The 16,730-nt window shown below is 31.6% G+C and overlaps 1 protein-coding gene across 2 annotated transcripts; it reads right to left on the bottom strand.

Annotated features, from left to right (window-relative positions):
- Positions 1–439: 439 nt before the first annotated feature.
- Positions 440–16,455, bottom strand: LOC133176207 (tyrosine--tRNA ligase, cytoplasmic-like). 2 transcript variants are annotated; one of them, XM_061311367.1, is made up of 14 exons: positions 16,350–16,455; positions 10,378–10,471; positions 9,293–9,439; positions 8,742–8,917; positions 7,693–7,822; positions 7,374–7,454; positions 6,772–6,823; positions 6,030–6,212; positions 3,695–3,780; positions 3,187–3,319; positions 2,705–2,799; positions 2,063–2,256; positions 1,154–1,292; positions 440–569 (listed from the first exon to the last, which is right to left on the bottom strand). In XM_061311367.1, the coding sequence occupies exons 2-14, from the start codon at positions 10,468–10,470 to the stop codon at positions 459–461; spliced, it is 1,620 nt and encodes a 539-aa protein (XP_061167351.1). In that variant the 5' UTR covers position 10,471; positions 16,350–16,455; the 3' UTR covers positions 440–458. The 2 variants fall into 2 exon arrangements, with proteins under 2 accessions (XP_061167351.1, XP_061167350.1); XM_061311366.1 differs by having other exon boundaries at positions 16,341–16,444.
- Between the last annotated feature and the right edge of the window lie 275 nt (positions 16,456–16,730).

Raw genomic sequence — 16,730 nt, 5'->3', positions numbered from 1 at the left:
GTCTTCTGACTTTTTTTTTTACACTGAATATAAGAACACATGTCATGTGCTACCTATATGTTACTCTGTCATCACATTAAACAAATTGCCTCCCAAAGCCTTGACTTACATTTATTTGTATGAACCTATAAAAAACAATAAGCTTCATTCCCAGGTGGTCTTGAAAAATTTATTTAAATGTATTAAATAAAACAGTAAAATTCAATTTACAAATCTCCAAAATATCTTCGATATATGCACCAAAAATAAAACAAGCTCCAAAGTGTAAAAAATATTAATTTATGAATACACTTTAATTCTCATTTTTGCAGAAATAATGGTCATACCCAGAGATAATTAAAAAACGAAGTAGATTGTATAAGATTGGGTGACTTCACAAAAATTGTTTTTGTCATAAAGAAACAAAATGATAATAAATAACAAAGCACTGTGGTCTCTAAATGAAGTCTTTTTTTCTATCACTTGATAGGAACACATTTTAGACTGTTAGCTGTGACGTTTCCTAGTTTTGTTTTCATTATGTGGCCCTGCCATTCAGCTTTACTGTCCCCGTCCACTCTCAAATCCACCTACAAGTAAAGAAAATATTACCTTAGCAAAATCTCACTCAGACATACACTTTTATTCATGTGCGAGAGATATTTACACGTTTTTACGATCTTTGTTTACTTGGTGAATATCTCTTGCTGCTAACCATTTCACATTTAATTGTGCCTTTATATTAATGTTTCTTCAATCGCAAAAATTACACAACATTCAAAACTTACAAATGAATAAATGTTGCTGCAAATATTATTTTGTTTACAATATGACATGTGAAATTTAAGTATGTGAAGAGTCCACTCTAACACTGTACCTGTAATTTTTCCCTCTAACCCTGTACCTGTAATTTTTCCCTCTAACCCTGTACCTGTAATTTTTCCCTCTAACACTGTACCTGTAATTTTTCCCTCTAACACTGTACCTGTAATTTTTCCCTCTAACACTGTACCTGTAATTTTTCCCTCTAACACTGTACCTGTAATTTTTCCCTCTAACACTGTACCTGTAATTTTTCCCTCTAACACTGTACCTGTAATTTTTCCCTCTAACCCTGTACCTGTAATTTTTCCCTCTAACACTGTACCTGTAATTTTTCCCTCTAACACTGTACCTGTAATTTTTCCCAGACTTTCTTCTTGGGTTTTAATTCTTCTTCAGGGGTTCCCTCCTCAAATCCTTCAAACACAACCCTGTCCCCCGGGGCACTTCCCTGGGGTGGATCTAAAGGTTCTACAGCCCGCGGCTCATCTCTACAACACAAAGAGGGGAAACCTGAGATTTGTATTAGTTCTTCACAGGAACTTTTGATATTAAACCAAAAATAAAACATTATTAGAACATTAATTTTTCTGCTGTATACATTCAAGTTAATGCACAAAAATAAGAGAAAAGTTCTCATAAATATGCTCCTAGTACATGGTTTTGAATAATTAAGACAGATGACTAATTTTAATTAAGTGAACTGAAAGTTGGTATGCAAAACAGAACAGGTTTAGTTCTGATATAAATAATGAATACATTCAAAATGATACAAAACTGTGTTGGTCACTTGTTCTGACAACCTGAATTTCATACATGGGGTAATTAAATATAGTCAATAATTTCCGATGCCCAAATGCTATTATACACATTTCATTTAGTGTTAATAATACTGTAAATGTATTTTATTTAGCGTTTGCGATATTTGGTGGAAATTGATTTTTGAACAAGTTAGCGTACATTTGATTTAGCACATTTCTTAATGTTCTTATCTATGTATATCAATGCAAGACATTTAGCATTGTAATGAATTAGCTGAAGTTTCTTTCCGCCAAAAGCACTAAAAAGAATACATGTAGCCAAATGTAATACGCTTACAGTATGCTGTCATGGTACCACAGAAATAAACCCCACATGACTGTATAGTTTCTTCATTTAATTCATGAAATTAATAACATGCAAATATATGCATGTATTATGTAATGATAATTAGTGCATTTGTTAAAAAGCACTCATCATATATATTTACTTAATAACTTACACTGAGGCACACATAAGCATGGCCTGGGATTCCACGCCCCTCATTTTGACTGCCTTGAGATTACACAGGAACACCCCCAGTCTCTCATGCAGGTTCTCCATAGGGTACAGTCCAGCCAGACCACTGACCACTGTCCGCGGCTTCTCCTCCCCAATGTCCACTGTTTCTATGTACAGAGACTCAGCATCAGGATGCTATACACAGAGGAAAATCAACAATTATTAAAAAAAAAAATATTTTTCAAATTTTTCTATGTAATTCCAGTGAGTATGTGTATGGATGCTACACGCTACACACAGAAAAAAAAAGTCAAAAATTATTATCAAAAATATTTCTCTAAAAAACTTGTTTTTGTGTACACTGACTCAACAATCCGATACTTCTCAAAGAATGAAAAGTGACAACTATTTAAGATACATTTAACGATTTTTTAAGTTTACAAAAATATTATGAGAAAATATATTTATTATTATCTTGCTGTGTTTAATATCATATGTGAAGACTTGTGACCAATTACTTTCTAGGTTTAGATTCATAAAATACTCAGTCTGATTATTTTTTTAAAAAATAACTTAGAGTAAATATGAAAAAACAAATTGACATCAATATTAATGTAGCTAGAAAAATGTGAACACAATTGACCTTTTTGACCTCCAGGATTTTGCCGACTCGTAGATCTAATAATGAAGGAGCGAGTTCTCCTGTCCCACCAGCTGCCGGCTGAGTGCCTGGCTTCTCTGTAAAATAAAAGTACTACATGTATTTAAACATCCATAATTAAAGATAAAACAAACATACACACACGCAATCTAAAAAGTACTGTAAGTTTCACACATGCTTTTAACATAACACTTTTAAAAATACATGTAAATGAAAAAAAATCACATAACATCTGCTCAGTATTTAATTTTTGAATTACATGTATGTCTTACTCAGGTGTGTTTTTCTTTTCTTGATATAATATTAAATCAGAAAAAAAATATTTTTTTTAATCAGAGAGGTAAATAAGATTTACCCAAAAAATTGAAATCAAATTAAGACATTGATAGTATTTATTTTGTTTTAATTATTTTTTTTTTAGTTTAAGCCTAAAACACAAATGCATCAAGAGTAAGCTCCCTTACTTTTCTTCTCTACAGGGTAAGCCTGGGCCACCAGTTTTTTGTTCTCAGCTGACTCAAACTCTTTTCTGATTGGTTCCAGCAGCTCATTTAAATATCCTTCCACTGCAACCTTCAGATCTCCAGGATGTACTTCCTATTAAAATTCAAATATGTAAATTTGCCATTATAAATATTCTTGTAAAGTATTTTTTTCGCTGATGAATAAGTCTTAAATATTAAAATAATATATATTTATGAGATATATACTCTGACTAATAAATATCGAAATATTTGGTAAACTGCATCTATTAAAACAGTTTTAAATGCTTTAAATATTTTAAAATAACTTCTTGATAGGAAATCATAAACATGTATGTATGAAGATGTGTATCCCAAACCTGTCATATTCTTTCATTTATAGGGAACTGCATAATTATTGATTTCTAAAAATTGTCTTCCATTTGTACAGTATGAGCTAAGGCTATTGGATACAATCTTCAACAATAAATTCTTTTCTTTCTTTAAATACCTCTTTAGCAAATGCCTTTTCTAAGTCATCATAGGTGGCGTACAGTGAGTCCCCACCAAACTCTGGCTTCCTGGTTACAAGGAAACCTACAGAATAACAAACACATTGTAAACAAGAAAAATACAAACTGTCAGTGGTTAAAGGGAGATAATCTACGCTCAATATCAATTTTACAAAAATGTTTCAAATTAAAAGACAAGTATTGATCAGTACATTTGTAGGTGGTAAATTTGATGTAAATTGAAACCAAGAGAGAAGCCTATTCCCTAGCTAATTTATGATATGTCAGCCAAGTTTTTCACAATAGAGAGGTTGAGATTTCATACGTGTACGTGTACGTCTAGTAGGGGGAATTCCCTAAATTTCTTGCGTATTAGGTCATCAGTTTTGGTTTTGATAAGTTTTCTACATGTTCCTACAACTTGTAAAAAGGCATCTACACGTAGGTGTAAACTTGCAGCTTTTTCAATAAAAACTTGTCAATTTATTTTTAAACAACTAGATGAAATCCTGCGCAAGCGCGGGGAATTGAATTTATACCACTACCGACAGAAAAAATCTAATAATATATACATTGTAGTTTCTACTGACAGCCTACAGGCTTATAGCAGGAAGAAATACTTTGTTCAAAATCCCGCATGAAGTACCTCTCTAACCCCCCCCCCCCCCCCTTTGTAAAACTTAAATAACAATATCATTAATTGACGTTTATTGTGAAACCTGTTATATACTATGTTATGGATATTGTATATATTATGTTAATATTGTACTTCAGATGCTCTTATTCATTTCCGTCAAGAATAAAAGCAGTGAATATGCGCATTTTTCTGAGAAATAGATTTTTTTTTGGTAAAAATTCACAGGTACTTGGGTCTTGGTTTAAATATGTATGTGCCTTATTGATATGTAAAAACTGTACCTTACCTCTTTTTTTAAATATCAATAAGGTACATACATATTTATAATCCAAGGCCCAAGTACCTGTGTAAAAATTAGCTTTTATATTTAACGCCCTATGAATACACTGGCGAATTTAGAGAGGGGGCCCAGCCCCCCTCTCGTTTTGTGTCCAAAATATACATAAAATTTAATAAATCAATTTTTTTCGGTGTGTCCGTGGGCCCCTACCCCAACCCCAAACTGGTCCCCCCCCCCTTCTCAAGATTCCTGGATCTGCCACTGGAAAATAGGCCGAGTATTTGATACAAAAGACTGTATTCAGGAAAAACTGAAATGTATTGATTAAAGCACAAAATTTTACAGCATAATTGTATTTGAATAATGCCTTATTCATTAATATTCTCTTTTCATGTAAGCAACTTTATTACGCAGTACAAATTGTACTTCGGGATCGTTGCCACGATGCTCTCAGTGAGGAATATATATATATACAAATTTTAGCGATAAATTTATTAGGAAAACCTACTACATATATGTAATAGTCTTTCGATATATAAATATATTCACAACTTACAGTGTTATCAATGTTTTACCATTATATCAATGACCATTTACACAAAAGCTTTTTTTATGTTAAAGCAGCTATATTAATCGCCTCGTTTTTCTTTTTAACATCGGGCTCGATGCTAATGATGTTCTAGAAGCTTCCGTCAATATTACGATCGGTCAATGACGAAAATAATTTGCACATTTTCCTTTTTAATCGGTTATCACAACTTATTTCTTTTATATCATTTAAATCAAGTTTTGATTGAATAATTCAGTAATGACGTTTAATGAAATAAATAAACGATTGCTTGTTGTCAGTTTCATTAAAAATTGCCAGTAACTTAGATCCGCCAACCGAAAACGCCACCGTACTCACATTTTTGCTATTTCATGGCTGTTTATAGAAAATAAAAGTAGACTTTTAATTTAATGTACGATACTTACAATGCAAGTGAAATCTAAATATAGTTTATGGACATCATCTTGTATCGTGTGTATTCTTAGAGGAGTAAGTAAGAACTCTGGTGCACCCGTTTCGGAGTTTATTTGCAAAATTTATTAATTTATAAGTATAGATTATTTTAACCATGTTTTGTTCACTAAATAAAGTCAAACTAATGTCACAAAACTACTAAATAGTTGAAACAGAGACACCAATTGCAGTCTACACGTTCATGTTACACATCATTAAAATCTCAACAAATTACGATAAACGTGTACGTGTACGTCAAAGTTTGTGCACACGTACACGTATGCATACAAGTTTAAAATCTCAACCCCTCTAATATAGTTTTTATTACCCCATCACAGCATTTTTTTAAAAAAATTTTGATATTTGGGCTAGTATACATTGTATCACAACATAAAATCTTAACAATACCCTCACCTTCTTTAGCTCTGAGTGGGAACAATACATGTTGACAGAAGGACAAGACACCATTATCCTTCACATTGCCCGGCTCACAGAAGGCTTTCTTCAGCTTCTTTTTCAGAGCAGCGGGGGAATCCAGTAAATCAATCTTAGAATCCTCCACGGAGGAACTCATTTTGTCCCCCGTCAGCCCAGGCACTGTGGGTAATCAAAACAGAATATTAACAATTAACGTCATAATGTAGTTCATTAAAATTAATATTAATTTTCTAGAAAAATTCAGAATATTAATAAATACCAATACTTTAAGTGAGCCTTGTTTCTCATTTCACTGGCATTCATTTAAACTTTACTAGTTCAAGTATTGAGTTAAACTTGCTTATAAGGATTTCTTGAAATTTCATACAACAGTAAACATATTTATACATTTATGTATCATATTATCTTTTCAGATTGATACTCTTTGTTGTAGAAGTTTAATCCATGATTAAATTCAATCAATGAAAAATCTTAGACACATCAATATTTTTATCTTACACATAGTTCAGTACCATGAACTTTAAGATTGTCTGAAATACATATGTGAAATGTATCTTTATACTTTTATAACCATCAAGCATACAAAGCTCAGCCTGAGAAAATATTTTCAAATTTTATCATATTCTCTGTTACGTAACTGGTAATTATACATGTACAGTATATAAATTATTTGTTACAAAGATTTAGAATGAACTCAATGTTTCAGAAGTTAACTTACCCATAGGATTCATGAGATGAATTCTTTTTGTGTACCCTAAATGAGGTAGGTACTGAAAAACAATAAAATTTAAAATAATTTTCATTTTCAACTTTTCATTAAATATTGATTAACACCACATCATTAAACACTGATTTTAGAAAATTCACCTTTCAATTTTCCATGTATGGGGTTCACTCTTTGCATTAAAATTTGTATTTTAGTTCCTCAATAATTGCTACTTAATCAAGTTTCCTTGCAAAAAATTAATGTACCTTACCAGGCATTTTTGCAAGATACCAGAGGATTTTGATTTGAACATATTTTATTGTTTAACACAAAAGGATTAGAAACAAGTTCTAAGAACTTGTTTCTAATCCTTTTGTGTTAAGAACTTCTTACAACTTACAAGTTCTTCTCCTGAGGATGTTATTTACTATAGAATCCTATTGGAAATCACTAGTATTGTCAATATCACAATTTTTTGTGTCTTTGTCTACTTAGACATTTTGAAAACAATTTAAAAAAACAGAAATAAGTGATAATAATGATTAATCTGTTGTATTTTACGAAGAAATACAAAACAGATATTCGACCAACATGTCGTCAGACCTCAAACCAACCTTTTCAGCAAATGTGAAGATTTTCCTCTGATCTACACCTCCAAATTGAGCATCAACCTTTAAGTACTCCTCATCTAGAGCCTAACAAATATGAAAATTCAATTCAAATTTCATTTAAACATTACCCAGAAAATCTACATTAATTTTATAAAATTGTGCCTTAAAAAACTACACTTGGTCTGTTAAAAATTTGGTCTTGTAAATACTTAAATTTCATTATTTCTGATTTCAGTATTTAATAACATATTACATGTATTTGCCTTATTCATAGACAATTTTGTAAATCAATTAAGTTTGTTAGCACAGTCAGCACTGATACCTGCAGTCCTGGGTATAGGAGGCCACTTAGGAGGGGATTCCCCACCTGCTTGACTACCTCAGCCCCCGCTTTCTTGGCATCGTGTTCTGTTACCATAGATGACATTCTGTACACATCCAGAGTGTACTCTCTGCAGAGAAAATAAATATGTAATTCATCCTTATATTAGAGAGATATTGTAAATTAAAGTGGTTACCGGTATAATGAATTTGTTGAAGGTTTGTGAAATATTTGACAAATTCCATATAAGAAAAAAGGCAAAATAGAAAATGACAATTTTCAAGTATTTAAACAGTGCTCTCTTTAAGAGGAATATGAAAGTCGGCGAGATGAAACTTTGATGACTTTAAGAAATTCATCAATTTTGTCAACATTTCCACATTGTAAAAGTTTCCACTTCATATCTTTATTTTTTCTGTTATAAATATGGCAATATTATTAAAAGATATTCCTGTCATTTTTTTGGTGTAGAGGTTATATATGTACACTGAAGCACATGATAAATCATATAACTGCTGAAACCTCTCAGAAAAGAAATATCGTCTAGCCATAGACCATGAAAGAAGACTTAAGTCAAAATCAGTATACTTCCTTATGTTCATATTTAAATATGGACAACTTAAAGATGATTGAATCAACCTTTTTTGTGATCCTAGGACATATTGTACATTAACATATGTATTAATTATTTCTAATACATTAATCTGATTAAAATTGGATTCATTATTAATAATTGATTGCATTCATACAAAAATTTTGAGTATGATGTCACCCTATCTGCATGTCCGATGCATGTTCATGTAGTCTACATATGTACTGTGTCAAGACAAAGTCAAGTTCTAATGAGTTTATTGCAACCTTGTAATCAGAAAAAAAAATATTAAAAAAAAAAAACTCCACTTTTTTTTATCATTATTTAAGGTTGAAACATTAATCGTTCTTCTCACCCTCTGAAATTTTTCTATAAATTTCTAAAATTTTAAAAATGGGAAATATCTTAACAATAATGCTATACTAAACTTTCCTATACAATGAACTTATCTACTTACTTGCTGAGCTGGTAGTCTGAGCCCTTCACAAACTTCAGTTTGTCTAGGGGAACCCCTATAGATTTGAGCATGGCTTTGATGACTCTCTCATAGTACTGGACTCGTAAACTCAGCAGATCCCAGGGGGCCTTCATATTGTCTAGGTAAGCATGTAAGTCTGCAAACAGAATGGTTACCTGAAAAAAAGAGGAAATTAAGGTATTAAATTCAATGTTTACAAATAAAGACAATGTTTTATCAATTAACAATTATTCATTGATTCCATGTAATTATGTCGCTGAACTTGAAAGAAGTCACCATAGAGTCTGACATATCTTTTTCATATTTTGTTTTACTAGAAAAAGACATAGATGGCAAACTAACAAATGAACTTAATGATAAATGTGATGACCTCAACTTTTCTTTCAACAAATTCAAATAAGTAAATAACCATTATCAGCTTATGTAGCAATATATCATTTGCACTTTACCCGATTCTTCCTGCTTTTACAGAAAACTGCACTTCGAACTATATTGTAGTTGAAAGAGCAACAGTCAATACTTTTACTTACCTCACATCCGGCCCTGAGGAAGTCGGCTATCTTAGACATGGGGACAAAGTATGCCACGTGGGGTTTCCCCGTAGTGGCTGTCCCCCAGTAAACCTTCACATCTCTCTCCTTAAGAATGGTTTTTAGCTTCTCCTCTCCTATTATTTCCTACAACAATTCAAAATACAGTTGAACTTCAGTATCCCAAATACTGTGGTTATGTCTAAGTGATTGAGAAGTCCCAACCACTTATTCCTCAAGTATATTACCCTAAAATCTCAAATCCTCAGATACCTCAAAGTTTTTTTCTTGACTCCATCGAGTTCAGTATAATGAGGTTTGACTGTTTATCATCATGATCATATTGGAAACATTTATAACTTGCATATAAATATATCTTTATTTTGTCAGTGCTTTTTGTGAAAAGAATATGTCAGATAATATTTATATTTAGAGGCGTAAAAGAAGTAAAATCCATGTGTACATGTATTGATTTGTAAACATTGTTTACTGAAGTTACAGGAGTGTATCTAATTTACTTGGGCTTTACATCACCATTAGAAATTGTCAAATCTTTTCAGTTATGTATTAGATTTATAGAGAAAAAGGTTGTTATAACAATTCTCTAAGGACAACAGTTTTATATTGCTTTTCTACTTTCTTAATTCATCAAATTCAGTTATTCTAGTACAGACTACAGAGTGTGTTGTTCCAAATAATTTTGAATCTCAGTCTGTTCACTTTTAATGAAATGTTTTACTGTGATCCATAAGACTTATCTAAATTGACTTGACATGCTTAATTACAATACCTCATTGTATTAACACTTATTAATTGATTCACTTTCCCACTAAATTCAGAGGTGTACTATACCAAATATTTTTGTTCATAACATGAAAAGCCTGCAATGAATGAACACAATCTCTTCTTGATATACAGTTATGCTCAAAAAGTTCAACAACTATTTTGCCTTTTTAGACTACAGCCAAAACACTAGTATAATGTATTTCATATAATGGTCAGTGAGTTACAGTGTATTTCTAATTCATGAGAAAAAGAACTCTTCAAGAATATCCTTTATAGTTTTGATTAATTGGTCTGTATACCTGCAGGTTCCTTTTGATGATCTCCAATTTCTCTTCTGGTGAAAGTGAAACAGATGTAGATGCCATTTTCTCAGTCAAACCATTGACATCCATACTGAAGAAAATTAAAAATCCAAATTATTTTGAAATTGAATTCAATAAATATTCACAATAGCTAAGTATGTTGTAAACAATCAGTTTCTAGATATATATATACAGCATGATGCAATCTTGGTTAATTCTTATCAATGAATATGTCAACTCATATCAGTCAAAACCTATCATTTCTTTTTAGAATAATTATTTTGTGAAAGAAGTTCTCGCCTTTCAAGTTCAACAGATATATATTTGTACAATATACATGTAGCACCAATTGTTTACATAGACCTGAATGTCAATCTTAAAATATGCATGCACATGTATTCTCTTCGCTTCCTGTTTGATCAGATGAATGATGAAATATGCCCCTCAGGGCAACATGTCTGCTTTTCTGGTACACTGAATAATGAGGTGTAATAACTAATTATTAGAAATCATTTGGCTACCTGTCTGTGCTTATGAATATACACTTATTATTACAAATATAAAAGAATATATAATTATGTGCTCTTAATAAATATATTGTAATATGATCATTAAGTGACAGAAATATACAGTATGTTGTCAAACACAATGCACATGATGATGATCATAGGTAAGTATGAATGCACTTAACAAAAAATCAAATGTTTTGGTGACTTCATATCTATTTTTGGGTTGCTATCATTAATCATGTTTCAAATTATATTCCACACAAATGCCATAATTACTAAGAAATCCCTTCAGGCCCCAGGATCATAAAACATCTTATTAAGTCAAAATCTGTTTGTTTTAGAAGTCAGACAAACAGTCCAAGATAAATATGCTATTCAAAATTGCATCATCAAACTGCTATGTCTGTAAAAAGTTCCATTTCACAGTAATAGTTACAGATGATAGAAATTTAAGTTTAATTAATTAAATTTGCTGATCCATGATCCTGGGGGCAGGTCTACATAGTGGGCACATGACAGAGGTAGTGTGAATTGCTCCATCTTTAAGATACACTCTACAAGTGATTACTACAGAAAGGGAAATTGTTATTGTCAATGAGTAATGGGGTTTAAGAGAGTCAAGAAATATCATTCAATTTCAAGGCATTTTAATGTGACTTAATTTAAAAAGATATTATGTACAGTAAATTAAAGAAACAGCTTCTGACTAGAAGAAAAAAAAAAACAAAAAAAACAAAACAGGAGCCTAGAAAAATTAATGTTGTATGTAATTATAATGTAAGATATTCTTGTCAAAATAGAATTCAGTCCTAACTTTTCTTTTAAAAATATAACAGGTTCAGGATTTTTTTTTTTCTAATCTTAATCAGAAGAGTAATAGAGACATATGGAGTGCGTTACACCATGTACCAATCTAACTAATCAAAACAGTTTAGTTTCCTGTTTTTTTGCACCAAATTAAAACCCTCCCCCCCCCCCCCTTCCCCAGTCGACAAAGACATGTCGGAAGATCTCATTTTATATCAAGTACATTTCAACAAAATCAATATTTTTATGAAATTACTTTATTGTAAAAAATAATTTATTATTATGGCCACACCAATAAAATTTTTTGTTCATCAGACCCGCACACTAGTATTTAAGCAAAACTATACAAAAATATTAATTTCAATTTCCCGCACCGTGGAAATTCTGTGCTATTTTCTATTCCATTTCTGCTCTATTTTTCGTATTTTAAATCTGCTTACTCTGCAAATCAGGAAAAAATATAATTGTCCGCTAAAAATTTTTCACACTCCACCTAAGAATTTTGCCTACAAAAAAGTAATAATATTATTATTTTAGCACATGCCCGCTCGTACCTTTTTTCATCAAATATCCAACGAACAAGAAATTAAATTGGTGTTGCCTATAGATCTGAATTCAATTTTTTTAAATTACATGATTGAAGTTCATTGGATTGATCTTTATACAATGCTTATTAATTATATACAAATGCAAAATCAAACCTAACACCCTCAACACAAATGAATATGAATATTAATCTTAAATATAGGACTGCAGATCTTTAAAACAAAAAAATTGAATTCAGACCTATAATAATAAATAATTATTTACAATAAAGTAATTTCATAAAACATGATTGAAGTTCATTGTATTGATCTTTATACAATGCTTATAATTATATTCACATATTCATATTCAATCTCCTATGCAGAGTTGTCGTTCGTTCCTCTCTCAGACACCTCTGCAATGGGCTCGCGTCAAGATTTTTGACATATCATAAAAAACATAGCATTTCAATGATTATTTCAAATTAAACTAATAGTTTTATATCCATTTAGTAAATATCTATCTTTAAGGACTATCACTAGCTCAGACATTTAATTATAATGAATTACGCATGTGAGTTAAGGCTAGGTATAGGCGTTTCTATGCAAATGAGCTAATAAAAACGCATAAGAGGTATATTTATTATTCAGAGAAAGTGTTGATTTATTTTCTTATGCATACTTAGTACCCACGATATGTTATAGCCAGTACACATTATGACGTCATATTATGACGTCACTGATCTTACCTACTGGAGGTAATAAACACATCAGCAAAACAGCTTCGGCGCAAGGGATTACCCTATTTATTTTTACATAAAATTTGTATAATGCTAAGAAGAATATTCTATAGATTAATAAAACTGCTGCACAAATCCTAGGCATTTTCTCATTTGATCGGAATGTGAGGAAACTTATACCGGACTGTACATTTTTACCCCTATTCAACTTTAAACATTACAAATAGAAATTATACAACTGAGCTGCTGATATTTGTGCAGCAATACCAGCAAACTTTGGAATATTTTGCTTCTAAATATACCCTGTTTCAGTTAAATAAAATAGAGCATGCCTTTGCGCCGAAGCATTTTTGTTGATATACATTATAATCTTGTGTAGTACAGAACAATGACGTCATAATGTGTACTTGCTATCTCATGTCGTGGGTACTAAGTATGTATTAGACAATAAATTTTAACTTTGTCTGTATAATAGATATAGTCCTTGGGCATTTTAATTACATTATTTGCATAAAAATGCCTATATCTAGCCTTAACTCACCTGCGTAAAACAAACGCATTATTTCTCGTGCTTATCACTGTGATATACGCGAGCCAACGACAGAGGTGAATATATGAGCTGATGGTAGAGAGTGATTCATATTATATTCACATGTCTGAATTAACCCGACTCAACTGGCCACAACTTAGTGAACAGTCTGTCAAATTGTTGATACTTGTCCAGTAGGAATGTAATGAAAGAATCAGATATACTAGTATATCATGATAACTGGTACAGCAATCTGAAATATCCTTTTTTTTTAAAATAGTGCTTGAAAATCATAGTATTCACATCATTTAATTGCTTAATTTTCAAAAAAATTGTGTACCATGTTTACAGTACAAATTGATATTTCATTAAGGTTGTGTTTGAACATTGAACTTTGCATTTATTTTCAAAAATATTACAGTGATAAGTTTTGATTAATTATATTTTATTACTTTTTATAAAACAAAAATGAAAAGTGATGTGTATCAATACAATACTGTAAACCAACTATTATTCACGTCATCTTCTATTCATGATTCGTCAGTTTGAAATCAATTCGCAACGCGACTGAGGAATTATTCTCTACGTCAAATACAAAGCAAAATAAATGGTTTGCAGCAATTAATATTCGCGAGTTAAAGTAGGTCGCAAAACTCTAGAATAATTCTCGCACGCAAATAAAAGTTGCTTTATAGTATATCATAGCGAGCGCAGCAAGCGGTGAGAAGCACCGCTTGTTACTGCAAGTTCCTAAAGCAATGCCTGGGTGAAGAGAAAATTCAGACTTTGCACATAGATCTAAATGATTTTTTCCCGCAGTCACCTGTGTGAATGTACCTATTCAGTTTTAGATTTGCCTCTTCATTGTCGCAGTAGTTACAATTTCGACAAAACATAAAATCACATTGATTTAATGGTTATTGCAGAAGAACAGTAAATTGTTTTTTTAATTAAAACTATAGCAATGTTCAGATTTTGTTTTGGTAATGCAACTTACATACGACGTCATGTGAATTCAGAGTTCTAGACATACGGTACCAAATGTCATGTGTGGTTTAAAGACCCGGCCGATCTAAATTAAAACTGAATAGGTACAATGTAGGTATCTGTGCTCACCCTAACAGTTGCACTGTCAATATATATTATATTATTATACCAGTAACTTGATCCGAAGAGTCGTATCACGTCAAGTTGACAGGCGCGGATCATCAGATCAAATGAGACGCGAAGCGTCGAGTTTGATCTGATGATCCGCGCCTGTCAACGAGACGTGATACGGCTCTTCGGATCAAGTTACTGTTATAATGATAAATTTATTATATACCCCCTTTACAACTAGCAAAATATAATAAAAGAAAACTTTTTGGATCAACTGCATAACTTTTAAACATTATAAACAAACCATTTTGTCAAGGAACTTTTTGATGCGCGAGAATAAATACGTCATTTATCTGTGCACTACATCATCAGTTTCAGAGAGGGGTGATATGGATTCAGAAAACCACAGTGTGGTGATCCGGAACGTCGGATCACACCATCACGTGATTGCATAAATTCAATAGTAAAACTGAGTGACAAACAGTTGGGTATATAATAAATCATTTTATTACAAGATATTTATTTTTTCATATCGATATTCAATCATCCCTAGCATGCATTAAACAATATCTTTTATAAATCATACTTTCATGTTAAATACTAAAATGTGATTGGTTTAGACGCATTTAACAATCCGTTATGTTACCCTCAGCATTAGCAACACACTTGACAACGGGTAACATTACAAAAATGTCACATGCGTTCAAATCATGCGGTTCACCGTAGAATTCTCAAAACGTCGGTTGGGCTTTTGAAAGAAGCCGAATAAACAACGTCAATAAAAGCTTGCATCCGATGTAGTTTACTTGAAAACAACAAACGACAGACGAAACATCCTTGCGAGTGCAAACTTTAGATGATAAAGGACTTTTTGAGTAGCAAACAAACAATAAAGAGGTTGGTAAATCTTTTCCGAAGCTTTCTTATGGAGAAAAATAGAAGCAGGGAGTTTGAAAGCTTTCTAAGCGTGAACTTAACGACGATCTCCGAATCTTTTTTATGACATCCGAAATCAATAAGACATTCAGTATAATAAAATAAATAGTGCACATTTTTGAGGGTAACAGTTGAAATTGACACCCCTCGTAAACCCATTGTCAACCTCCGCTGACACATTGGTTGACAATGGTTTTCCTTGGGGTGTCAATTTCAACTGTTACCCTCAAAAACGTGCACTATTTATATAATATCAAAATATTTTTTCAAAACTCATTTCATTAAAACTAGCACATTTAGTAAATTTGCAAAATATGTTAGAGCTAGTGGTTTTATCATATTTATGGTCAAGGCTTGTAAAATTTATGGTAAGTAGCCCGACTGGTCTCGTACTCACAGAAGTTAATATAATTAATGTCAAACCCTGTTAACTAAGATAAAATTCTCATATTAGAAGATATGGCTATTTATCAAAAGGGTATCTACAGCAATACCAACAAAAGAGTCTCAATAGCAGAGAGTATGACTTTAGGAATACAATATTAGGCAAATCAACTGCTAGTGTGAGATTTAAGATCATTTAATAGTAACAATTTCATTAACCTGACTGATTGGTTGTGCATAATCTATAAAATTTAATTCATCTCTTCACCTTTTCCATGCATTTACATTTACTTAAGTAGGACCCTATATTTCAGTGGTGATCCACATTGCCCTATCATGATTCCGAGATCCAACTCGGTCATGTTGTCTAATGCTTTTAAATAAATATTCTTCAAGTAATGAATATATGGATTAAAAATGACATTGAAAATACCTGCGTTACTCCTTAATTTTTCAAAACCCTCCTCTATAATCAGAAATTGTAGAAATATGGTGTGTCAACTATGTTTCATCATCATAACCCACGTTTAGACGAAATCCGGTTTCCTACAGTTGTCGTAAAGCGGAAGAAGAATTTTAAATGAGGATTTTTTTAAAACCCTAAAATTTGAAAACAAGTGATATTTTTTTTATCAATTCTAATTATAATGATAATTTGAAGATAGGACTATATTAATTTGTTTATTTACTCTTTACGACAACCAAAAGTAAATAAGCCAATATCCAAAGTCCAAAAATGAAAAATCACTGCCATTTGCCAAACTAGGTAAATTTAGTAAACGTTTGTGTTTGTAGACTGTTTTGGGGGAAATTTGATATTGTG

Source organism: Saccostrea echinata, unplaced genomic scaffold (assembly GCF_033153115.1).
Source record: "Saccostrea echinata isolate AGI-Se365-2 ecotype Australia unplaced genomic scaffold, CSIRO_AGI_Sech_v1 ptg000072l, whole genome shotgun sequence".
Classification (NCBI taxonomy): Eukaryota; Metazoa; Mollusca; class Bivalvia; order Ostreida; family Ostreidae; genus Saccostrea; species Saccostrea echinata.
This window is presented reverse-complemented; position numbering and strand designations above follow the sequence as displayed.